Raw genomic sequence first — 26,873 nt, forward strand, 5'->3', positions numbered from 1 at the left:
AACAACAACAGTCTAATATACTGCTCTTTCAACTTTTTAGGTAGATGGTGAATCTTATAAATTAAACCCACACACTAAAGTCTAAAATAAACAATACTTCATAAAATCTCCAATACAGCCTATTTTTTAAAAAATACTAAATGATCTTCCATATAATTTTTAAAAGGAAAAGTTGACGATGTTTATATAAATAAATGTGATGATGTTAATATACATTTTTATTTTACAAAATGTTTTCTTTAAATAGTAATCATTTTCAAATTCTGTACATACCAGAAAAGTCCAATCCAGCAATGGGGAAGAAATTCTTGACATTGTGAAGTACTAGTTTAACCATTGTCAAATGGAGAAGAGCCCAGCTGTATGGGAACGAAAAAAAAAGTCCCTTTAATTAAAATACACACACACACACACGCATAGAGGGAGAGACAGCACATTCTTTATTTACTCTTTGAAGAAACTACAAGGTAGAAATATTAAATACAGTAAGAATGTAAAATGGCCACAGAGTTAAACAATAAAACAAATGCTAAGAACATATATTGCATACTATTTGTCTATATGGGGTTTTTGCACGATGTAAACTTAACTCAAGAGAGAGACTTCAAATCTAAGGAAAAGGAGATAAGTGCAACAGTACAGAACAACGAACTGATACGATCCTTCCTGGATGAGCAGCTAAGCGAGTAAAAGGGAGAGAGCAAAGGCCTAGCCAAGAGGAAAAGGAAACGATCTACCTTCTATTATCCAAACTAATTACTAAGAAGGAATTTGTGAGGAAAATAAGCAGAAGCGTAAGAGTTTCCAATGAATTATTTTTCCCTTTTCCACCATTTATAATCCACGCAAAAGCTATTATTGATATTAACTGCTAAGAAAGGCAAAAATAGCTTTTTTTTCGTTTCTCAAAGGAAAAAAAGCAATAAATCACACCTGTAATATGTGAGAATTACATGGTGGAAAATATTTACCACAAAATAACACAGAATCTACTTAAGTTTTAATGTTCATCTGTAAATAATTTTTCTCACTAAAACCATTTTGTCTTCTTTACAAAAAAAAGCTATTCTTTTAAAGTGAATGTAAAGGAAATACTTTTACACCCTAGAAATTTATCTGAAAGTTAAAGAATTCTTTACTTGAAAATATGAATTAGTTCTTGTATAAAGTTGTGCTAATACTGATACTTAAAGGGAGCTCTGGTGGCCCAGTGGGAAAAGAGTTGGGCAGGCAACCTAAAAGCAGGAGGTTCGAAACCATCAGCTGCTGCCTTGGAGATGGGCTTTTTCCTCTCAGGAGATTAACAACTTCTGAAAACCAGATAGAAGGTCACCTATGAGTTAATTTGACTTGACAACACATAACAACATTTTTAACAGGATTTTCCATTTAAAAAAAAGCAAGGGGGGGAGTGTTCTTTACCTATAGGAATTTGGATCCTGGTGCTCTTGGATTTGTGTATCTGAAAAGAAAGCATCATCTTCGTCCTCATCACTATGAAGGCTTTCATCTGAATCATATATAACACCACTATCAGACAAAGGGAGAAATGGCTGCAATAAAAAGTAGTTATTTTTTTTTTTAAAAATGTGTAAAATGTTTTTTTGTCTTAATTTAAAATTAAACATTTTTAAAACTATGTAAAAACTTTCTTTCATAGGCAGATAAATAAAAGGGTCAAAAGTAGCTAAATGCTTGGATTTAATAAAACAACCGAGTAGCTAGTTACAACATATTGTATAATCCATAACATACACATTTAAAGGGGCTCTGACGGCATGTGGGACATTACGCATCTGGCTGCTAACCTGAAGGCCGGCAGCTGGAGTTCACCATCACCTCCCATAAAATGTATAGCCTCAGAAACTCAATGGAGAGTCTCTATGAGTTGGAATCAATATGAGTGTGTTTTAATAATTACTTAAGAGAAATATCTTACTTCTAATATATCTATATAATTAAAAACATGGATATAGTTTAGAAAAGAACATTTTCATGCATTTGGGTAAATTAAGACCCTGCAAGCTCAAGATTTTCTGTGAAATTAAATATGAAACCATAAGCTGGGGATAGCATAGTGTTACCACTTGCACTACTACCAAAGGAAAACACTTTTTTGCATCAAGAAAAATGATTTGGATTGTTGAATGATGTAATCTCAGTACTGCTTATAATTAAAAAATATAAAAAGCAAATATCTTGCAGGTGAATGATTAAGGTAATTATTATATAGTAATCAATATAGTTATTAAAAGTTGTTTATTTAATAACAATATCCAATCAGGTAATTTTTGTTTCTAACTATAATTTTCCTCCACAAAGGAGCCAAAAGCTTTGGAGCAATGGTTATATTTAGTCTTGGGCAAAAAATGTACAAGATTAGCTTAGTATAACTTGTCATACTAAAAATCTAAGAAATTCTCAGAAGACTGGAATAGTATCAAAGACTCAGGAACTTCAAAAGACTCTCACAGACCTGAAATGGGACAACAAAAGCATTCACAAGAATAACAGGAATTGATTAAAATGCATAATATATGCTTAAATCCAGATGATTAAAAGAAAAAATAAAATTAATTAACCTTCTCTCTAAGATGAGAGAGAACAAATTAATCATTTTGGAAACAAATAGATGAAAGCAACAGGAAGCAAGTGAAAATACCAAGCCTAGATTGTTCTTGCCGTTAGGTGCCACCAAGGCGACCCTCTTAATAACTGATCTGAACCCTGTCCTATCCTGTGTTGTCGTCACAATCTCTGACACATTCAAGCTCATTGACGCAGTCACCTTGTCTTCCTATCTGGTCGAGGGTCTTCCTCTCTTGCCTACCTTCCACCTTCTTAAGCATCATGTCCCTCTCCACGGAATAGCCTCTCCTAGCAACAAGCCCAAAGTCTTTGAGTTGAAGGAGCACTCTGACTGTTCCTTCTCCAAGATAGATCTTTTGTTTTTCCTGCAGTCCAACTGATCTTCTGCACTCTTCTCCAACACCACAAGTTCAAAGGCATTAATTAATCTTCTTCTGTCATCCTTAGTCACTGTCTAGCTCAGAGATGCACAGCAAATGACTCAAAAGACTATGGCTTATCATCTGCTAACTCTTCAAGTCCAATGCCAGAGTCTTCGTCATATAATCCAGCTTTTCCAATGATTTACTCAGCATACAGACTTTAAGTATGGCGATAAGATACAATACTGATGTACATCTTTCCTGTTTTAAACAATGTAGTGCTCCCTTGTTCTATTCAAATAACTGCATCTTGGTCTGTGTACAGGTTTTGCATGAGCTCAATTAGGTATTCTGGAATTTCCATTCTTCTCAAGGTTAGCCATAATTTGTTACGGTTCACACTTCAAATGTGTTTGTACAGTCAATAAAATTCAAGTAAACATCTGGTATTCTCTGCTTTCAGGAAAGATCTCTCTGACATCAGCAACAATATTCGTCATGTGACAGCTCTTCTGAATCCAGCTGGAATTTCTGGCGCTCCCTATAAATGTTTAAATTTATTGAACAGATTAAAGAATAATCTTCAATATTTTATTTGTATGTGATGTTAATAATATTGTTCAATAAACATTCCGTTGGATCATTTTTTTAATAGGAACAAATAATGGATTTCTTCCAGTCAGTTGATGAAGTAGCTGTCTTCCAAATTTCTTGGAATATATTAGTAATTACTGCCCAGGATAACTTCTTGATCATACACTACTTCCTAAAATGCTTGAGCATCAATCAATTCTTTTTTGGTATAGAGACTGTATATTTTCCTTTCATCTCCTTTTGATACTTCATTATTCAAAATTATTCCCATTGAATCCTTCAGTGTTACAACTCCAGGCTGAAAATTTTTCTTCAGTTCTTTCAGTTTGAGAAAAGCTGAGTATGCTCTTCCTTTTTATTTTCTAACTCCAGATTTTTGGATATTTCATTAAAATACTTTGCTCTATTTTCTTGAGCTGTTCTTGGTACCAGCAACCCCCTTGATACCAGCAGTCAAGAAATCAAAAGACATATTGCACTGGGCAAGTCTTCTGTAAGGGACCACTCTAAAGTACTAAAGAGCAATGATAACAGCTTAAGAGCTAGGGTGCACCTGATTCGAGCCACGGTCTTTAAATTACATTCTATGCATCTGAGGGTCAAACAATAAATAAGGAGTACAGAAGAATAGGTATCTTTCAGCTGTGATGCTGGAGAAGAGCACTGAATGTCCTACAGTCTGGCAAAAGGACAAATATACACATTTTCAGAGAAAAGTGTAGCCAGAATGCACCTTAGACATGAAGATGGTGAAGCTTTGTCTCACATACATCGGGCAAGTTGTTAGGAGAAGCTGTTCCTTGGAAAAGGACATCATGCTTTGAAAGCTGGAGAGTCAGCAAAGGAGAGAAGTTCCTGAACAAGATGGACGGACACAGTGGCTGCAGCAATGGGCTCAAGTATGTTAGAATGACAAGGATGGTCCAGGATAGGACAGGGTTCAGATCTGTTGTTCAAACAGCGGCTATTAGTTGTACTTTACTCTATGAACTTAATAACATGTTCTCATGTAATTTTCAGAGTCTCTTTTGACATCCATTTCCGTCTTTTCTTTCTCCTCTCACTTGGTGCCTAAAAATATTCCAAGTAGTAGAAAATGATAATCCTGAATCTACAGCCAGGTAATTGGCTTCTGATTTATACATAAGTTCAGTATTTCAACTTGTCTCTTGCATCAAAAAGTATCTCATCATGCTGTATTTATTATGATTTACCACGTGCAGTTTCTGGAATTGAGAGACTAAATGTGTAAACTGTTGGGATTCAAACTAGAAACTGTCCCATCATTCCAAGGCAAGACATTCACAAGTCAGTGGGACACCCACACTTCAAGCTTTCCTTTCTCACACCCCTTACCTTTGCAACAAAATAATCCCACATACTAAGTTCAGGAGGAATAAATTTTTCTTTGTAAGACGGTCTTTCTGCAGGCACTGGTGGTGGGGTGGCATCTTTTACAGGCCTTCCGGGGACCAGCATACGCATGTTAAACCGCCTACGATGTTTATCTATGTCTTCTGAAGGAACAGGTGGTGCTAAATAAAGTTAATAAAGGGGGGGGGGAACACAACAGCATTTACTTTCCCTTATTAATTCAAAAGATATCCTTTTCAAAAAAAAAAAAGATATCCTTTTCATCCTATTCTATTATGACAAAAGTTTAGACAAAAATTCAAAATGTTTTTTGATCACCACTTTCATTAATTTCTAAAGCATTTTAAGCACCTCAGCAGAAAACTCTGGATAATGTTCAGAAGTCACTCCCCATTCCCTCCTCCAGAAGCCACTGGGAACAACCCATCTGTGCTTTTAGTTTCAATGACTTTACCCCCGTCGACATTTTACCTGGACATTTCAAATGGAATCATACAGTATATAGCCTTTTGTACCTAGATTTTTTTTTTCCACTTAGCAGGTTTTTGAGGTTCATATACACTGTAGCATGAGTGAAGCACTTCTTTTATAGCTGAGTAATATTCCAGTGTGTGTGTATGTGTGTGTGTATCTTACATTTTGTTTACACTGAGGTTAGAAGATAAAGATGAAGACTACCACATATAACGGGAGAGGAAGAAATGGGAGTTGATGGAATCATCTCTTCAACTTTAATTCATATGATAGGAGCATAAGCATTTAATTCCATTTTCGGCAGCAGGGACACAGGTATGAATCTGTGTAATTTTAACTCTTTATGCCACTAATCCCACACGTCTATGTGCAATGAGCATTTCTAAGGATGAATAAAGTTGCCTTCTAAGGTTTCAGTGCTAATCTGAAAACTTCTCTTGTGGCAGCTGACACCTTATTAAAACGTGGGATGAAAAATATATTCTCATCGACAGGAAAAAAATACACACATATACCATGAAAATAAAAATTTGGGAAAAATATGCATGATTGAAACTGCTATCTCTACATGAACAGAAACTTCAGCTGAAGTCAACTGTTAGCACATTCTAAAGATATTTAAAAATTTATTTACATTTTCCCACCCTGATTAAGCACTAGCTTTTTTCCATGTCTTTATTCTTTAGCATTCCTTCTTCGCTTACTTTCACTTCTCTATTTCTTTTTAACTCTGATATACCTTGGTTTATCCATCTCAAAACTGTTACTTGTATAAAAGCAGAACTAGAGTAAATGTTCTTTTTTCATTCTAAACTGGGTTTACTTATTTACTATCCTAAAAAAAGTAAATAGCCTTTCTAAATTGGTGATCTTCAAGATAAAAATCCTTAAAACATGAAAGACATATTTTGCTGTTATATTAGATATTGTTTACACTAACATTAAAATTTATTATTGGCATCAAACTTAATCTTACCAGAAATATTTTCTGATTGTCTTCGAGGTTTCACGACAAGTTTCGCACCCCCTCCGAAAACAGCAGCCCACATTCGATTATTTAGTGGGTGGGCAGCAAGTCTAAATAGTTCATTGGGGGAATTTGTGGCAAGCGCATGTATCAATAAACTTAAGTAAACAGCAACAACAGCTTCACATAACAGAATGTTCAATTTAGGTTGGTCTTCATCTTGGGCTGAACTCAAGAGATTAATAAGTGAGGTCACACCTGTAAAAGTATACAGTATCATATGAAGCATAGCAGCATAAAGCAGCAAAAGGCAAAAAATAACAAATTTACAACTTGCTCAAAATGTGAGTATATACAGCCCATAATCTGAGTAAAAACAATACTGACAGAATGGATTATAACCTACAACATAAAATAAGAATTTATTAGTCTATATTTATACCCTAAATAAGTGAACAAATAGAAGAAAAAGAAAAGGTTTTTCTTAGAGTAAAATTTAAACTAGTAAGTAGAAGAAAGGGTGGTTGTTGTTGTTACATGCTGTTGAGTCAATTGCGGCCCATAGCAATCCTATGGATAGCAGCTCTGAACCCTGCCCTGTCCTAAGCCAGTCTCACTAATTCCAACACACCTACCTCCATTGCCCCAGTCACTATTATCAAACCATCCCATCCAGGGTTTTCCTCTCCTGTGCTATCTCTCCACGCTTCCAAGCATCATGTCCTTCTCCAAGGATCATTCTCTCCTGGCCATCTGGCCCAAGTATGTGAGACAGAGCTTCAAAATCCTAGCCTCCAAGGAGAGACCTGGCTTCACCCTCTCCAAGAAGAGACCTATTTGTTTTCTTGGTGGTCCATGTTATGTTCAAGACTCTTCTCAAGCACCACAGTTTAAAAGCATCAATTCTTCTTCTGTCATCCTTCTGTGCAGCTCTCTGACTCATTGTAAGTAACTGCAAAGACTATGGACTGGATTAGGCACACCTTAGTCTCTAGACTGACATCGTTGCTTTTCAGTACTTTGGAGAGGTCCCTGCCAGCAGATTTTCTCAGTGCAATTCATCTTCTGATTTTCTGACTGCTGGTGTTAAGAGTGTTGATTGTGGAGCCAAGCAAGTTGTAATTGTTAACAACCTCAACCTCAGTCTCTTCTCCATCTATCATGATACTGCCAATTAGCCCAGTGGCCAGAATCTTTGTCTTCTTGATGTTAAACTTCAAGCTATATTGAAGGCTATAGTCCTTGACCTTCTGCAGCAAGCACTTTAGGTCTTCTTCAGTTTCAGCAAGCAAGGTTGTGTCATCTGCATAACGTAGGTTGTTGAGGAGTCTTTCTCCAATCTTGATGCCACATTCCTCCTGATAAAACCCTGCTTCCCATAAGATCTGCTTTGCATATAGATTGAAAAGATATGGAGACAGGATGCATTCCTAACACAGTCCTTTCCTGATTTTGAACCATGCAGTGTTTCCTTGCTCTGTTCTGAGGACTGCTGCCTGGTCCAAATATAGGTTTTCCATAAGTACAATGAAGTGTTCTGGGATTCCAATTCTTCTCAAGGTTGGCCACAATTTGTTTTGATCCACACAGTCAAATGCCTTTGTTTGTATAGTCAACATTCCTCTGGTACTCTGCTTTCTGCCAAGATCCATCTGACACTGGCAATAATGTCTCTAGGGCCACAACCTCTTTTGAACCCTGCTTGTATTTCTGATAGTCCTCTGTCAATGTACTGTTGAGTCATTTCTGGAATATCTTTAGCAGGATTTTGCTAGTGTATGATATTAGTGACATTGTTCAATAATTTCCACACTCTGTCGAGTCATCTTTTATTGGAATGGGAATAAATATGGATCTCTTCCAATCATTTGACCAAGTAATTATCTTCCAGATTTCTTCGCACAACTTGGTGAGCAAGTTCAGGGCAGTGGCCGGGGAAGGGAGGATTTGACCAGGTAGACAGGAATGCAAGGAATGGTGATGTAGCAGGGAAATAGAAGAGAAAAGAAACACATGTTTGGGGGCGGGGGGACAGAATATGCATTGGCTACATCTGTAAGAGAAGTGTCCTTCATCAGCTCCATAAAATGCTTGTCTGTCAGATATTGTTCTAAAACTAAGCAGCCAAATTATGAAAGACTACGAAGGATTGGTCATCCAGTTCTGAAATATAACAGGTCTTTGAAAACCCTATGGGCAGGAGAGCTCACTTAGACTAACAGTTATGGCAACTGAGGCTGAGTCCTCAAATTTGGAAACACAGAGGAGGAGGAACAGCTGTAGGAAGAAACTAGTGATTGGTACATGGAATGTGAGAAGCATAAATGTAGGAAAATAAGACATTGTTAAGAAAGAAATGGAATGCATAATAGTGACATATTAAGTATTAGCAAAATGAGATGGATTGGCAAGGGACATTTTACATCTGTGGAAGGAATAGTTGGAGAAGTTCATTATCAGCAGTGAAAACTAGGCCAGGTGCTGATTGTGGAAGAGACCATCAACTACTCATAGGAAGTTCAAATTAAAGCTAAAGAAAGTTAAATCATATCCACTGTAATAAAAATTTGATCTTGAGTCTGTCTCCCATTAATTTAGAAACCAACTCAGAAATAGGTTTAAAGCTCTGAACATTAATGAACGAAGACCAGATGAGCTGTGGGAAGATATCAAGAATATCGTTCTTGAAGAATGCAAAAAGTCATTACAAAGAAGGAAGAAGAAGAAGAAATGGCCAAAATGGATGTCAGAAGGGACTCTGAATATTGCACTAAAGCATCAAGAAGCCAAAGCAAAGGGAAGAAATCAAGAAGTTAAGGAGATGAATAGAAGACTTCAAAGGGCAGCTCGGGAAGACAAGGCAAAGTATTATAATGAAATGTGCAAGAAGCTGGAGTCAGAAAATCAAAAGGGTCAAACTCATTCGGCATTTTTTTTTTAACTGAAGGAATTGAAGAACAAATTCAAGCCTCAAGTTGCAATGCTTAAGGATGCTGTGGGAAAAATACTGAATGATTCAGGAAGCATTAAAAGAAGATGGAAGGAGTATACATAGTCATGTTACCAAAAAGAATTGGCTGACAGAGAAGAATTTCGAGAAACAACATAGGATCAAAAGACAATGGTGATGAAGGAGGAAGTGCAGCCTGCTCTGAAGAACTTAGCAAAAAAAACAAAGCCCCAGGAATTGATGGAATACTAATTTAGAAGAAAGGATAGAAGTAGAAAAGACAATGAGTACCTATAATAATATATGATTCCGGTAAGAATCCTCAAGGAATGCTAAAATTATGGTTAAAATGTTAAATTTCATAACCGCATTATACTTACGTAAAAGAATGACTATTTTTAGGAAATAGATGCTGAAATACTTAGCCATAAAGAAACATCATCAACATCATGTCTACAACTTACTCTCAACTATTTCTGCAATAATTACATGTATACTGATGTATACATAAGTATACATGCACTATATACTTATATACACTCAGTATAACACAGTAAATGTTTGAAAAAGAAAAATAATGAATGACAAACCAAATATAGTTAAATGCTCACATTTTTAAAATCTTGAGGTAAGATTCTATAAAAATTTGTTGTAATATTTTTGCAACTTTTTAAATAAATCTGAAATTATTTCAAATTATAAAGTTAAAATAAAAATTATCTATTTCTAGAAACTTTTGCATAAATTAATTTTAATAGACAGAGTTTGCTAATCCTTTCCATTGCCACACTGGCAAACTGCCATTTGTTCAAATATTGTACTCAAAGGTATAAGGCAAGTACAGAAGAATTCACTAACATGACTGAGTGAGAAAGAGGTATTCAAGAGAGTAGAGAAGATCTGAACTGATGTAGAGAAAGAAAAAGAGAGCTAACCACAGAACAGAAGGGCTGGAAGACAAAATGGCATATGTGCCACAGAATGGTCCCTCCTATCTTAAAATATGAATCTAACCTTGTGGAATAATTATTCTTTTCTCTCATTTATCAGTGAAATTCTGCCTGCAATACTGCTCTCTAATACTCTACTTCAGAATTTCTCAGGCTAAGCAAGATGATGTGTTCACCCTTATGAAGGATGTTAAAACCTTGCTCTTTTATGATGGTCAATATAGTTGGTTTTTGAAGTCTTAACTTTGAGTCTTCAAACAACATTATCGTCCTAAGGAATTCCTAATTCATAGAAGAAGACATCATCAAAAGCAAACAAATGGACAAAAACTGTTCACCAAAGCCACAAAGAGAAACAACTGTGAAACCAAGTTAGAAGCTTTTAAAACAGAATTGTGAACTATTAGGTTTTTAAAAATAAATAAGCAAACAAACAAATAAATAAATAAGCTCTCAGGATCTCACCAGGCCACTGAGCAGGGGATGAATTTGGTGTCGCATGTTCTTCAATGCTTTCTGTCCTCAGTCTCCGGCGATCACTTAAAAGAAGTCCTTGATAGGCCATTCCTGTAAACTGATTTCCCTCAGCTTGACTGCTAAAACAGATACCCTCAGTTAATTATTGTCCTGAGAGAAGACATAATAATATGTGACATATACCACTTATTCTAAATCACTACAATAAATACAAAGTTCCTTAAACTAAGTTCACTTTTCTATTACTTTAGAGCATTCTTGAAATGAGTTACAAGTGTTTTTTTTTTTAATTTAGGTTGTTTATTTTTCATTTCAATGAACATCTACAGAGATTTTGGGATTCCATTCATTCATTGTTGCACCCTTCTCCCCGCACAAACCCCTCCCCCCCATTTGCTCCTCTCCTTGAAAAGCAAAAGAAAAACATTCTTGAAACAAGTTTCAAGTATTTTGTAAAATAAAATACCAAGATGATATAAATTTTATTCTATTGGGCACATAACACTGATCTTTTCCAGGGGCCACTTTCTGCTTTAAACATTTTTTTCAATTATGCATTTATTTTTTAAAAGTTTGAAATCAAGTGACTTTTGTTGGTGCAAGCACATACTAGACTGAAAGTTGCAGGCCACTGCATTCTTGGATTTCTTAATTCTGATAAGTTGTATAAGATTAATGCCAAATTAGACTAGCTCCTTTGAAGAATGATGTATAAATACCTAATCATAAAGCCAAATGTTTACAAATATTTACTTTCCTTCTCCTCAACTGCTGTTTTAGTGACTATTGAGAGAAATTTTTAAAAAACCAAAACCCACAACACAGAATTTAAACTGATTTACTGAGAGTCAATCATACTAGTCTATAATGTAGGCATTTAAAAAATAAAAAAGTCTTTGAATTCTTAATTGGCATTATTTGAACCAGTGACTAATATGACACAACAAGTTGCCTTAAATTTTTAAAATTATCTCAGTTAATGGAGTAAATTTTTTTAAATTTTTTTTATACTTAGAAGTCTAAGTAACTCCAAGTCAACTGAGATAAAATCAGAGTAATTATGCAATATCAAGTGTTTTCAAAAATGATTGTTAAATTTATAGTCCAAAGTATCTAAGTATGTATTACATAGACTTAATGTGAATCTATTTATATTACATATTTCTTTATTAGTGCAATCCATTTACAACTGGGTCAACTTTCCAAATGATCAACTTCTTACACTGTCATAATCATTAAAATGCAAAGTATACAATGACGAAGGCAATTAGTCATCATTTTCAAAGACTTTTACAAAATATATAAATGGCAAAGTAAAACTTTAACAACTCCCTTTTGTAAAAATATTTTTCCATCTTCAAAAGTTACATCCTTTTTCAAATGAAATCAATTAAACTAATAGAAGTTAATCCAGTAGTAAAAGAAATAACTTCTAAGGGGAAAGTAATCAGAAAAATTCTTATCATAAATTATTTTGGGCAATGAAGTCTTCTCTTAAGAACAGAAAAGTTGGTGATGATGTTACATTTCATTTGTTGTATCTGTTTCTATGCTTCCTTGATCCTACTAGGTGACAAATAACTTTCTGAGTCTATCACTTTATTACAGTTGGCAGTTATATTGGTAATTTTTCAGTCCCCAGAAAATAAAACTTTAATATTATGGAAACAGCTTATTGTTTCTGCTGTATTAGGTCTATGTGGGATGATTTTTTGGTTTGGTTTTTTACCTGTAGCTATGACTGTCACATAATGCTTGGTAAATTGATGCAGAAAGTGATGCTGCTAGTGAATGAAGTGTGTGCACCTAAAACCAAAACAGCCAGAATTACATTTTATACTATCATAACTCTATACACCAGTTAGGTCTTAAAAATAGAAAACTCAGGAAACTAGCAATATAATAAGCAAGACTGGTTTTTTCAAACTAACACTTACAAAACTTCTAGAATAACACCCTCATTAAAGAAGTTAATTCAGACACATTTTTATTTATTTACTTATGGTAAGGCTTTGCTTTACTAGGCTTGAAGCACAGTGTCAATATTCACAAAACTGGGACTTGTCCTAGCCTATTAAAGATTAGCCTAAATGATAACATTCCAAAAACATCAGAGACAAATATACTGAGACTTTTTAGAGCTATTTTTTAAAATCTGTCTTACAAAAAGCCTGTCAATGAAAATGATTTGATCTTCTCAATAAGAATTAATCCACTCTCTTTAATAAAGGGTTGATCCCTGTGTGGAACATAAAATTTTCTAGAAAGCTAGTAACTTACTTAGTGCTCAACAGCAGGACACAGTCCTTGAATTTTAAATTCAGAACATTTAAAAATTACCAATCCAATATAAAAACCACGTTCTAAACTGCCATATTACACTTACACAACCATAAAATTTTAAATGACTACATAAATTGTTTCACACTCTTTGAAAGCATTATCCAAATTTCTAGGAATTGGAAACATTAATTTACAATTCATATGGATTTTATTAAGTACTCTGTTAAAATAACAATATAAATAAATTTATGCTATAGTCTCTAATGGATGGGTGTAGTGAAAAAATCTTGAGCCTAAAAAAAAGATTAATTGGCAGGGAATTAACATGCTTTTCAAACAAAGAAAATAAAAAACTCAAAATGTTAGGGAACCTGAGATGGCATCAAACTAGAAAAAGACAACCTAAATGAGCTTAGATTGGTGCAATGGAACAACTACCCATATCCTACCTGGTATTTCTTGAAATGCATCAGCTTCTAAGTTCTCAGATCAGACCATAAAAGCTAACTTGGGAAAATAACTCTTGCCAAAACTCTGACTATCTTTAACTATTATATACAAAACCTGCAAAAACCCCTCCACCATCAAGTGGATTCTGACTCACAGTAACCCTACAAGGACCAGGCAGAACTGACCCATATGGTTTCCAAAGTTATAACTTTATAGAAATTAATTTTGGTATCTTTCTCCCAGGACCAGCTGGTGGGTTCAAACAGTAGTCCTTTCAGTTAGCTGTTTCACCACTGTACCCACCAAGGTTCCTGATGATTTTCACTGCCTTTAAATTATACAATCACTGGGGAAACAATTAATAACGGTATTTTCACCAGGACCATTTCTGATACCTTTCTCTCCCAGCTACTCCCCAACATGTATCTTCACAATTCCTTAGCATGTCAACATATAGCCATGCATATTTTTAACTTAATGACTCATTTAGGGGAACAGAACTAAAGAAATAATTGTAGCAAGAATACTGTCTCGAAAATTAATGTATTACAAAAAAGTCCCAAATTTCTGTCTTAAAGGAAAGTAATTCTTTTTCCAGAAATAAAAAAGAATGCTTACTCTTAAAATTATGGTAATTAAATAATCTTAAACTAATCAGGACTTAGAAGTTGGCTCATAAAAGGAGTGTAAAATATTTCCTGTAATTACAAACTTTAAGACAAGTATTACATATTTACCTTGATGGCATGCACAATATCAAACGCTCTTAAACTTTGCATTACCTTCACGTTGTCAACACTGGGATGAGGCGGCGTTTTCATCTGAACAATAGTATAAAGTATGTCATGGATGTGATTGTTTAAGTACAACACGGGATTAGCTATGACTGTTTTTGTTGCAGCGATACTCGCTGACAGCAGAGGTAGAGCAGTAGGCAATGGGAGCGGAGACTGGAGCTGCTTCACTGTAGTTTCCTGAGGGAGGCAGTGGATCATTTCCAAAGTCATTAAAACAAAGACGGAAAATTCATCACTATCTGACAAAACACTTGAGACAAATATTTTGAATAAAAGTAATATGTTTATTTAGTCATTCACTGAACATCCAGTATCTACCAAGCAAAAGTGGGTGGGAGGGGAGAAATCAAACCAAAGATAAGGATGATCATAGGATGCTCTCAAGCTATTAACTTTACACCTAGTCATCAAACTTAAGTAAAAAGACCCATGTAGAGAATGTAGGTATCTGCTCTGCATAAACAGAGAGCTAAATCAGTATAGAGTAAGTACCGAATGGAGTTAGATGGCTTTAACTAGAGCAGCTGTTTGTGGTGGTGGTGTTCATAGCGACCCTCTGCTCTGAAGCCTGCCCTGTCCTGAACCAGTCTCATTGACTCCGACACACCTACCCCATTACTCCAGTTAATGAATCAATTCATCTCATCTCGGTCTTCCTCTCCTGCTCTGTCCCTCCACCCTCCATGCTCTCCATTAAAATGATTAAAAATAATAATTAAAAATAATCAAAATTGAAAGTAAAAGTAATGTTCACACCTGTTGGGATTCTTGTAGCAGAAATTTGAGTTCCATTCTCACTGAGGCCAGGCCCCCACCTTGGGCCCCGTGGAGGCTACAGTAACTAAGAAACACCCGTAGGAGATCTTGATTTTTCTGCAGCCATAGCTTGCGTCTCTCCGCGTGCTCTCGCTTAGCCTGCAATCTCCGTCTTTCTATCTGGTGGCGCTCATAGGAGCCAATATCTGGTTTGTCCACCATTTCTTCATGATCCAGATGATCACTCTCTTCTTTGGCATACGTTCTACCAGAATATTCTTTAATAACTGACTCATGGTTGCATATCTCATGCAAGGCAGCAATTTCCTTTTCTAGCCAGTTATAGAGTTGAAATCGGAGTTTTCCTCCATCTACTTCATAACCTGTAGCCAATGTTCTCAGTTCTGTCATGAGAATCTTTAAACAGGCTCTGAATTTTAGTTGCTCAGCAATCACGTCAACTTCAGTATCACCTTCAAGAAAGTCCTCTTCCTGAGGAGTCAGTAAGGTATTTGGGTCTCTGTGATCTTGTCTATCTTGTCCTTTGTCATCTGAACTCTTCATTACTAACCCAGCACCGTCTTCTTCCTCCTCTTCTAAGGCACTATCATGCTCTTCACCCCAATCAAGACGAAGAGGTTCCTCATCCACTTTGACCAGTGGCTGACTCCAGTCAATCTGGGATGAAGCTACCCCTGACCAATCAGTGTCAAGTCTTCCGCTGTCACCTATCTGAGGCTTGGATTCTAAAGATACATCGCCCATCTTTTTAGACATGACGCCAGCTTGATCATTTTTTGCTGGTAAGGCAGATACTTTGGTTACTTTTGGAATTTTGGAGAGAACTTCCAAGGCTAAAACAGGGCAGCCAACTTTAAAATGAGCATTTGCAGTGGTAAAGAATAATTTTCTTTCAATGAGGTTAATTTTATCCACAAAGTTTTTCTCAGTTTTAAGCCCTAAGGTTGCCAGAGTTCCTTCCGGGGAAGCAAGGTTTCTTCGAATAAGCAGAGGATGAGTCCGAAGGTAGTTGTAAAAACTAAACACCACTGGATTACAAGACTTGATTATAACTGTAGGAATCAAGTAGACTTAGTGTTAATATGTACTCATACTAAAGAGAATTTTCCATCATTAAAAAAATAAAGCATACTTTATTAATATATTAATTTCAAAGACCAAACTCACTACTATCAAGTGGATGCCTACCCATAAGGATCTCCCACTGGTTTCTGAGGCTATACATCTTTATTATTATTATTATACTAGTTTATTTACAAAATTTGAATACATTGTTTTCAGATCAGATTCTTCCAACTTCCCTCACCCTCGCCATCAAATTGGACAAACCCGTGATTAAACTCCCCACAACTTCATCCCTCTGCTTCTCTCCTCCCCACCGCCCTGTCTTGGATCTTCATACTCATTCTACAGTAATGGTTTTACACAATATTTGTCTTCGTGGGACTGAATTAGTTCACTCAGCATAGTGCTCTCCAGTCCCTCCAAAGATAGGTAGTAATTTACAAAATCACTGCTTCTGCATGCTGCGTAGTATTCCATTGTATGAATGTACCATAATTTCTCAATCTATTCGATTGTTGTTGCACGTCTGGACTGTTTCCAGTTCTTGTGATGGCGAATAACGCTGCTATGAACACTGATGTACAAGTCTCCATTTGTGCCCCGAGGCTATAAATCTTAACTGGAGGAAACTGTCCCTCTTTCTCCCTCAAGAGAAGCTTGTGGATTTGAACCACCCAGAGACATTAAGACATTTTGGCTCATGCCAGAAAAAAAAAAACATTAAAAAAAAACCAACCTTCATCATCAGAGACTTGGAACTACCTCATAACTGACCCTACAATAGATTTTCAGAGGCTGTAAATCACACAGACGGAGACTGCCTATCTTTCTCCTGCAAAGTCACTGGTGGTTTTGAACTGCCAGAGAGACAAAGACTTTGAATCAGCAGCACTACTCCCAAAGGACTATGCCACGAGGGGTTCCTTAAATATTAACCCAGGAGAGCTTAAACTATGGTTCATCCATACAACATAGAACTATGAAGTGCAAACAAAAATCTTCTAATATGCTGTTATGGAATATTGTAAGGAGTTGTGCTGACACAGTGTTAAGCATTCAGTTAGTGGCTGAAACCTACCAGTTGCTTCACCAGAGAAAGTGTAGCAGTGTGCTTCCATAAAGAGTACAACCTTGGAAACCATGCAGGGCAGTTCTACTCTGTCCTATAGTCGCTACAACTCTAATGGGCTTTCAGAGGCACAGGTCGAGAATGTTAATCATTCTCCTACTGGGGGATTTGAACTGCCTAGCTTGGGGCTGGCAGTACAACTTCTTACCCACTATGCCACCATAACCTCCTACATAGTCACAAGCTGGAATTTATTTGATAGCAACTAGTTTTCATGGACTAATATCTAGAATATAAAAGTGTGTGTAATGTACTACCTTTTATCTAAGAAAAGTTACAAACACAAACACTTGCTTAAAATTTCTAAGTGGAAAGAACAAATTTTATAAACCAATTCCCTAAAATGGGAGAGGGAAACAGAGAGGAGGCAATGGAAAATTCCAGACTTCCTTGAAAACTGGTTTTCTATATTTATTTAACTTTTCTTCTACTGATGACTACCTAGAATGTTCACTTTTTGTTGTAATCAATGATATTGCAAAAAAATGTTGCTAATTCATCCAATACTTTAAAAAAAAACCAAACACAAAACAAACCTCCTCAATTACTTAGGATAACTAAGAGTAAAGGAAATTTACAACACAAAGGGAATGTATTTCCAAGCCCATGTTACCAAACTAGTATGTCTAATTGCCTAGTTTCTTATTTATTGTAAATATATATGGAAATGTGATCATACGTAGTATACAATCATGTGGAAAAAAGCTGTATAACATGGCAAAACAAATCTGTACACATCAATTTAATACACATGAAGTTAGAATAGTACGACAATCTTACCTTTAATGTGTGTACTTAAATATAGGACTAAGAGTGAAATATGTGTTAAGTTTTCTTAGTACTATTTAAGTGAGGCAATCCACATGCTAGATTCAAGGACAAGTAGCAAGTGACAAGAAATTTAGATTCTGTTTATAAATTGAAAAAGAAATCTGGTAACAACTGTTTTTCATTTTGAGTATTAGTTCTGCAACTATTTTCCTTAAAAATATCAAGAGACCCACAAAATATCTTACCCTGCTGTTCATCCTCCTCCTTTGGTGTCTGTTCCAGTAACGTGTCCAAAGCTCGGGTATAATCTTTCATTATCCAATAGGCAAGACTACGTAAAAAAGGATCAGGATGTAGCAACCTGCAGTTGAATCCCGAGCCATCCTTTTGGCAACCCAAAATCTTCTGATTTAAGATGGATATATAAGTGGATGAAGTCTCAAATTCAGATTCATATAAACGAGCAATAACCATGGCTAGCTGAATATCTTCCATTTTTTCAAGACACACCTGTAAAGTGAAATATTTAGAAACATCTATCTTAGTGATTCTTTAGAGAGAAAAACTATTCCATTCATAATCTCAAATTATCTAACTTTACATTATCATGATGGAAAGAGGGAGACTAGGGATTCAGACAGTGAAAAGTAGTTAAAAGACTGATTACAGAATAGCAACCATGAAAAAAAATAAGAGACCAGAATTTAGCAGCTTCCACCAGAACAATAATTTCTAAAGTAAACATAAACAAAAATACAAAATACTTAACACAGAGGCCTCAGCTACTCTGAGAAATTAGAACTGTGTTTTTTTGCAATTAATTAGGATCTAAAGCCTAAAATATTCATGCTTTACATAAAACATATATATTCACAATACTGTCTCCAACTTAAATAAGACTAGTTATTAAATATTACTAGATGGTTCTCCTGAGTTTTAAAAATATTTCTATATTAAATGTTACTATTTTAAAACATCTTCCATTTATATATGAAATATATATGTAACTTACAATATAAAGTCACATAACCTATTCTGATATCTGGAAACTTATATTCTATATAATTTCTGACAGAGAGATTAAAGGTCACGTTGCCACAAATGATGGTAATACATTGAAGGGAAAAAAAGGGTTTCTAAGCACGGTCGTCAATTTAAAAGTGTACGGCAACGTGTTAAACGAGTTATTTTCCAAGATTCTCATTTCAAAATTACAAGCATTTATTGTTTTAAAAACTCATATGCCTGAGATAATTTAGGAAATCTAAGTAATCCTAAATTTAGATTGCTTTCACTTTCATTAATATTTCTCATTTTTTCCATCATGTATTATTTTTATTCCTTTTTTCCCCCTTTACTTAATTGGGTTGTTTATAATGAAAGTAAGAATACTAAGAAGAAGACATACTAAATAAATAGAAATATTTGCAACTGCTCTCAGAATCAGCTTTCAGAACTATGTATCTAAAATGAACAATTTTATCTCCTAATATTCATTTTGTATTTAACAAAGAAAGCTATACAATAGAATAATGTGAATTATAATCTCACAACTTTATCTGTGATGCATTTCATCTTTAAGAAAAAGTATCTCCTTATCTGCAGTGGGTAGGTAGGTAAAATAGCCTTAAGTAGTTACAGTTCAGAACCACATGAAGAGTAAGAAAATGATATTCATAAGCCTTTTTTGCCATCTTCATTTATTTTTTATTTCTTGCAATTCATATTTATTTTTTAATATATTATCTCAAAATGCAATTATGCTCTATATAAAATGTTCCAATTCTGTTTAATTCCTTGAATTTATAATTTCACTTACTTACTCCAGTGGCACTGGTTTAAGTTCAGCAATCTCTGTAATTAATTTCTTTCTTTAGAAACATATGGAAAAATATTTTTTTTCCTGGTTTTCAATTTCTTAACAAGTATTTCATAGCAGATTTTCTTATTTATACCTCTATGGCATCTTTCAATGACCCAGCTAATAAGAAAAAAGCAGCAGATTGTTCAAAGCGTTGTTTTCCAAGTAAAGAAAAAGCATTTTTCAAAGCAGCTTTACGCCACCTATCCTCATTAAAGTTGTGACTGAAAAACGTTGTCATTTTCTCATCATGCTGTGACCTGGGAACCAGAGCACAAACATCCATGGTAAAGTCCAAGTTAAAACAAGTAGAATCTGTCACACGATATATGGAACAAAGAAAGCAGTCCAAACATCAATCCAAAGTAAAACAGTAACTTCCATTTATATATGAAATAGATATGTAATAGGTTCTTTTATATCAAGATTCCCCCCCTTTTTCTCAGAAGGAAATCTAACATGATAATGCCAATCAATAAATTAATTAGCAGGGAAAAAATCAGTTTTTCGTTCTTAAAGTGCTTTCATAAAAATTTTCTCCTACAACATCCCACCCTTTAGATGCAGTTAAAAAGACAGCTCATTTTTCATACATAAGGCAACCAAGGCACAAAGAATTAAGCTACTTCGATCAAGCTCAAACACCTAAATACTGTCAAAAGCACTATATTTCTGATACGCAGCACAATCTGTTCCATTGAATCATCATGTTCAGAGTAGACCCAAGTGCCCTTCAACCAATGAATGTATAGAAAAACTATGGCATATTCACATAATGGAATATTATGCAGCACTTAAAAACAAGAAATTAATAAAATATTATACAACATGGATGAATGAGCTATCTTACAAAAGGATAATACTGCATAACACCATGGTTATAAAACAGGACTGACATGTTGGTTGGGGAGAAATTAAGAAAAGGGGATAAATAATGAATACTCTATTAGAACAGATGATGGAAAGAACTATTTAAAAGGAATGTATTATTAGGCCTTAATAGTATGGCAAAGTCTAGAATTACAGGTGCACAACAAAATAGACTGGCTGAGAAGTGAGTGGTGAGGGAGAAAATTATGCAACAATAAAATTTTAAATGAACTGGAAGTCATAGGTAGGAAAATGTACAACTATGATTGAATGAAAATCCAATTTTTCTGTAAACGTTCATTAAAATCACAATTAAAAAGAGTAGATGCAACGTACCTAAACAAACCCCAAACAACTGCTTTCTTCTTCATTGAAAGATAGAACAATGCTGCATCCAAGGCATCATTGTTCCTTTGAAAAGATGCTTTAGCGACCTAAATAGTAAAGAAAACATTACAGTAAATTAATTATTTGATAGAAAAATCATACTCAATTACTCAACAGTGAGTGATTATTTGCTTGTCCCAAAGCTGACAGAAACTAGGGAGACTGGGGGTGGGAGGAGGGAAGTGAAATTGGCTCTAATCCACAAGGTCCAGTACTTTTAATGCATGGTTTTCCAGATCAGTTGCACTGGTATTAGTTATAACAAAGGCCATAACAGCAACTCACATCAATTAGTTACTTATCATCTATCAAGAAACACTGCTAGTACTATAATAGCACAGTAGAGCTGCTAACAAAAAGGTGGGACATTCTAATCCACTAGCTGTTTTGCAGAAGATGAGGCTGTTGGCTTCATAAAGATGCATAGTCTTGGAAACCTTATAAGGCAATTCGACTCTGTCTTACTATTCTCACTGCTGTGAGTTGGAATTGGTCAGATGACAGTGAGGTTACCATGTACCAGCACCTTCAGGGATCTTATGACCACCCAGGAGGTGTTAATATTATCCCCAATTTACAGAGGAGCAGAGTGAAATTCAGAGAGTAAACTACCTAAGGTCAAATACGAAAGAGTAAAAGGGATTAGAGTTCAGGTATTACCACAAAATTGTCTAAAATGGGAAATAAATAAAAATACTCAATGGATGTGACTTTTTTCTTGAAAATTCACCATATTACATCTCTTAAAGTGTCAACAGATCAAGCTTTCTAGAGGTTGGGATCACAGACCTATATGTTGATGGACATTTGCCAAATGTTATCTGGTACAAGGCTGTACACACACACACACACACACACACACACACACAAATCACCTTTCTGTTTCATTTGAATAAATACATCACTTGTGAAAAGAACTTAAATTCATATTAGAAATATTCAATTAAAATGACACAATGTATCTTTGACAAGAAATTAAGGAAACATTTGATGGAAATATCAAATGCTGAGCTATACAAATTTTAATGTAGATACTATACTACTGTTAAATTATAAAAATTAGCTTTCCTTGCATACCAGAATCTACATTTCCCATCTGGTGTTAGCACAAATTCTTTCTTAAACCTGTACTCATTTTAGGAACACAAAGATTGCTATCTGGTTGGCACCTTCTATGTAGGAGGAAAACAGTATTTTTACATTCATATTGTCAAACTATCTGAGGACAATGTATACCAGAAATCACAGGACATGGATTTAGAATGAAGATGTCAAAGTCAGTCTGGATCTGACTCTGGGAGTGGAACCGGAGAGGATACATACTAAATTAACTTTGCTGGGTAGTTTTTCTGATACTAAAATTTGGAAATTAGTATTGTAGAGGAATGGCGTTGTGACGGCATGGTGCGTTAAGAGCTGGCTGCTCCCCAAAAGATTAGCAATTCAAATCCACTGCCTGCTCCTTAGGAGAAAAATAGGGCAATCTTTCTCCATAAAGATTTACAGCCTTGGATACTACACATGAATGAGTCTAGAGGGCAGTACACTGAGTGAAATAACTCAGTCACAAAAGGACAAATATTGTAAAAGATCATAGAAAAATAGGACGGTTATGGAGGGGGAGAGTGAGAAAAGAATGGAAAGACAATGAACGCTGTATTGGAATGGGGGAAGGGAAAATCAATATCTTTGCAAACTTTCATTCAAATCACAGTAAGAATAAAAACAAAGGGGGAAAAATAAGATCAATTACTGTAACTTTAAAATTCAAGAGTTAGTTAAGTTGAATCTTAAAACTAACAAAACCCCCAAATTTATCATTTTGGAAACCCAATGGTCACTATGAGTCATAACTGACTCCAGAGCAATGGGTCGGGCTAGAGGAGGTTGATCAAGTGAAGAACCAAGTGAAAAGTCAGGGCGGGGGGAAAAAGAAGAAGAAATAAGAGAGATTATTAACAAATGGGCTACAGTAAAGAGCTTACGTACAGAAGAGTTTGTGAGAAAGACCCAGGATCAGGCCATGTTTTACTCTGTTCAAGAGTTGGAGTCAACAAAACGGTACCTAACAACAACATCAACATTCCAGAGGAATTTCTCTCGGTGAGAGAAAGACATTAATACTTCATAAATACACTACCACTGTTTGCATTTCACAGAACTTCACAGCAGACGCCTGAAAATATAAATGAGAATCCCACTTTCCTAACCTTAGAGACACAGAAAGGGCACAGGTTAAATCTTTGGTATCTGGGCTGGTCACCTAACTTCTCTTGGTTTTGATTCTATCACCTGAATATGGACATGATAACATGGGATTGACGAGAAGCCAATATGAAGTAATTTATGAAAAGTAACAAGCACCAAACTTATTAGGATGACAGGTGCTCAATAAACTTCTGTAACATTGAAGTCATATTTTTCTCCTAAAACAAATTTTCATAAAAAATGTGGTGGCAAAAACCACTAAAAACTTATTGTGAAAACTGTCATGAAAATATCATTTTATTTGCTGCCACACATATTAAGTGGACATAAATAAAAACTGTTTTTACTGAATGATATTTTAAATGTACTATATTTTAAACCATTGAAATTATAGTTTCAATAGTTTAAAAGCGTATCGCGATGGGAAAGTCTGCTGTTAGGGACCTCTCTAAAGTACTCAGGAGCAACGGTGTCTCTCTGGAGACTAAGGTGCGCTTGATACAGACCATGGTATTTGCAATCGCTTGTTATGCATCAGAGAGTTGGACAATGACTAGGGAGGACAGAAGGATGGTGGATGCTTTTGAGCTGTGGTGCTGGAGAAGGGTACTGAATGTACCATGGACTGCCAGGAAAACAAACAGATTCATCTTGGAGAGGATTAAACCAAGCTACTCCTTGGAGGCAAGGATTCTGGGGCTTCGTCTGACATACTTTGGACATGTTGCCAGGAGGGATGGGTCCTTGGAGAGGGACATCATGCTTGGGAGGGTGGAGGAACAGCGCAGGAGGGGAAGACCCTCTATGAGATGGATTGATTCAGTGACTGGGGTAATCGGGATGGGTGTGTCAGAGGTGGTGCGGTTGGCGCAGGATAGAGCAGGGTTTAGGGCTGTTGTGCATAGGGTCGCTATAAGTCGGAAACGACTCGATGACACATAACAACAACAACAACATATTTTAAACTAATCATGTAGAATTTTTCTATAAAAGCAATTATTTTCCTATGCAATGTAAATAACTTTTAAGACCTTGTTTCTTTTCTAAGTTAGATTTTTGTTATTTTCTTAAATGAGGACACACAATAACTGCAAAAAAAAATATATTCCTACAAATGTAGCCAAACTTCACAGAGGTTTTCTGTAAAGGTTAAATTTTTTTGGATTCTTAAAATAATTCAACTTAAAAATCATCACAGTCTCAAGATTAAAAACTAACTCGCCACTAACAGTATTTATTCTCCTTTTCTAGAAGATATTAGAGTTTTTCTTCTTTAGTAAATATTTTTGTTTATTTGTTTGCTTTTAACTTCACAAACCAATGAAGTCAAGTTACCTTTTCAATGCATCTTCGTAGGGTGTTAATATTCCTGACCCACCAACCTATTCCCATAGCTCTTAACTCCGACCACTGAGGGTCCCCTCTCTGAATTGCAGGAATCCTATTGATCAGTTCTTCTTCTGCCTCAGAATGAAAAGCCCAGGCAAAATGACATGTTGACACACCTATATTGGAAATATGAAATAACTTTCAGAACCATATCATAACATAAAAAGCTCATTTTCATGCAGTCATGTATTTATTAATTCTGGAAAGAATTTCTAAATAGAAAGAATAAAAGGAAGTTCTTCATTCAGGATTTTATATTATAAATTTCTGAATACAAAATCACAAAGCCAAAATCTTTATATTCTACACAAATGTACGTGCTTTTCTTCCCTTTAGAAATTATGTTAAAACTTAAAATTATAAGACAGAAAGAGATTTCAAAACTGAGCCGGTTTAATACATCATAAACAGCAAAAAACTAGTCAAGTCAAAAGTGCATTGTTCAGGTGCCTGGGTGTTCCCACAATTTCTTAAGCTTGGGGATCACATCTTTAGTAATTAGTACTGAAACTGTTCCATTCTTTCTCCTGGCCATGGAGCTAAATATCACTTCAAAGAAAGCTCTTGTTGTTGTTGTTGTTGTTAGGTGCTGTTGTGCTTGTGACTAATAACAATGTACGACAGCTCTAAACCCTGCTCTATACTGTGCCAACCTTATTGTCTTGGACACACCTACACCCATTACCCCAGTCACTGAATCAATCCATCTCATCGAGGGCCTTTCCCTCCACCCTTCAGGAATGATGCCCCTCTCCAAGGACTGGTCCCTCCTTGTAACATGCCCAAAGTATGTCAGATAAGCATCAGAATCCTTGCCTCCAACAAGCAGCCCGGCTTCACCCTCTCCAGGACGAGCCTGTTTGTTCCCTAGCGGTCCATGGTATATTCAATATTCTTCTCCAGCACCATAGCTCAAAGGTATCAATCGTCCTTCTAGCATCCCTGGTCACTGTTCAGCTTTCTGACACATAGCAAGTAAGCTCTAGACTTTAGGAAAGTTCCAGAGACTTTCAGAGGTAAATTAGTCACTAAGCCACTAGTATCTTGAATCCCAAGTTTAACTATCTAATGTTGCTATGAGTTGCTACTGATTCTGACCCATGGTAACTCCATGTTTGCAGAGCAAAACTATTCCATAGGATTTTCAAGGCTTCTTTTAAAAGTACATTATCAAACTTACAATGCAAATTATCTCAGAAACCATATCAATGGTTGCTAAGAGCAGGAATACTCAATGGTAGCAAGTAAAACGACATATGAAGGAGCGCTGATGACAAAGGAGATAAGCACTTGGCTGCTAATGGAAAGGTTGGCAGTTTGAACCCACCTGCTGCTCTTAGGCAAAAAGATGCAGCCGTCCACTTCTATAAATATTACAGTAAAGGAAATCCTATGGCACAGTTTTACTCTTTCCTACAGAGATGCTCTAATGGAGCCCTGGGGGTGGAATAGATGGGGAGTTGGCTACCAACCCAAAGGCAGGTGGTTCAAATCCACCAGCTATTCCTTGGGAGAAAGTTAAGGAAGCTTCCTTCGTGATTTACAGCATCCAAAAATATATTGGAGGGCCAGCTACTAATTGGTTCCAACTCGGCAACAATAAGCTGAATTTATAGGATGGCTATGAGTTTGAAGACTAAGGATCATGATTCAGGCCATGGTCTTTTCTATTACTTGAAATGCATCTGAGAGTTAAGACAATGAATAAGGATTACAGAACTGAAGCTTCTGCACTGTAGTGTTGGAGAAGAGTACTGAATATTCCACGAACTTCCAGAAGAATGAACAGGTGTGTCTTGGGAAAGATGTTGCCAGAGTGCTCCTGGGAGGCAAGGAGAGCAAAGGTTTGTCTCTCATACATTAGGCATGTTGCTTGGAGAAGCTAGTACTTGGAATAGCCTATCATGCTTGGAAGGGCAGAAGGTCAGTGGAGAGGAAGACACTCGTACTCAATTCAACAGCACCTAAACACCATGAGTCTGAATTGGCTAGACAGCAAAAGGTTTAGATTTTCCTTGTTTGAAAGATATTTTTTTTTTCAAGATTCATATATGTTTAATGTATACAAAACAAAGGATAGGACAGTCAATAGATTCAATAGAAATTATCTGTACAATTAATATGATGGGGCAAACAGGACAGGGGAAAG

The 26,873-nt window shown here is 35.7% G+C and overlaps 1 protein-coding gene across 4 annotated transcripts in view; it reads right to left on the reverse strand.

Moving 5' to 3' along the window:
• The window catches only part of DMXL2 (Dmx-like 2), a 179,006-nt gene that overhangs the window by 28,129 nt on the left and 124,004 nt on the right, over nt 1-26,873 (reverse strand). For 2 of the 4 annotated variants that reach the window (XM_006895319.1, XM_006895318.1), the window contains 12 exons: nt 24,671-24,840; nt 21,077-21,174; nt 19,965-20,130; nt 18,255-18,519; nt 15,024-16,096; nt 14,253-14,444; nt 12,467-12,543; nt 10,726-10,853; nt 6,370-6,618; nt 4,902-5,080; nt 1,423-1,553; nt 274-359 (listed from right to left, as the gene is read on the reverse strand). In XM_006895319.1, coding sequence (XP_006895381.1) covers nt 274-359; nt 1,423-1,553; nt 4,902-5,080; nt 6,370-6,618; nt 10,726-10,853; nt 12,467-12,543; nt 14,253-14,444; nt 15,024-16,096; nt 18,255-18,519; nt 19,965-20,130; nt 21,077-21,174; nt 24,671-24,840 — 2,814 coding nt within the window. Of the gene's footprint in view, nt 1-273; nt 360-1,422; nt 1,554-4,901; nt 5,081-6,369; nt 6,619-10,725; nt 10,857-12,466; nt 12,544-14,252; nt 14,445-15,023; nt 16,097-18,254; nt 18,520-19,964; nt 20,131-21,076; nt 21,175-24,670; nt 24,841-26,873 lie in introns of all 4 variants that reach the window. The other 2 variants (XM_006895317.1, XM_006895316.1) reach the window with 1 other exon arrangement.

Source organism: Elephantulus edwardii, unplaced genomic scaffold (assembly GCF_000299155.1).
Source record: "Elephantulus edwardii isolate Elephantulus edwardi_28Jun2011 unplaced genomic scaffold, EleEdw1.0 scaffold00164, whole genome shotgun sequence".
NCBI lineage: Eukaryota > Metazoa > Chordata > Mammalia > Macroscelidea > Macroscelididae > Elephantulus > Elephantulus edwardii.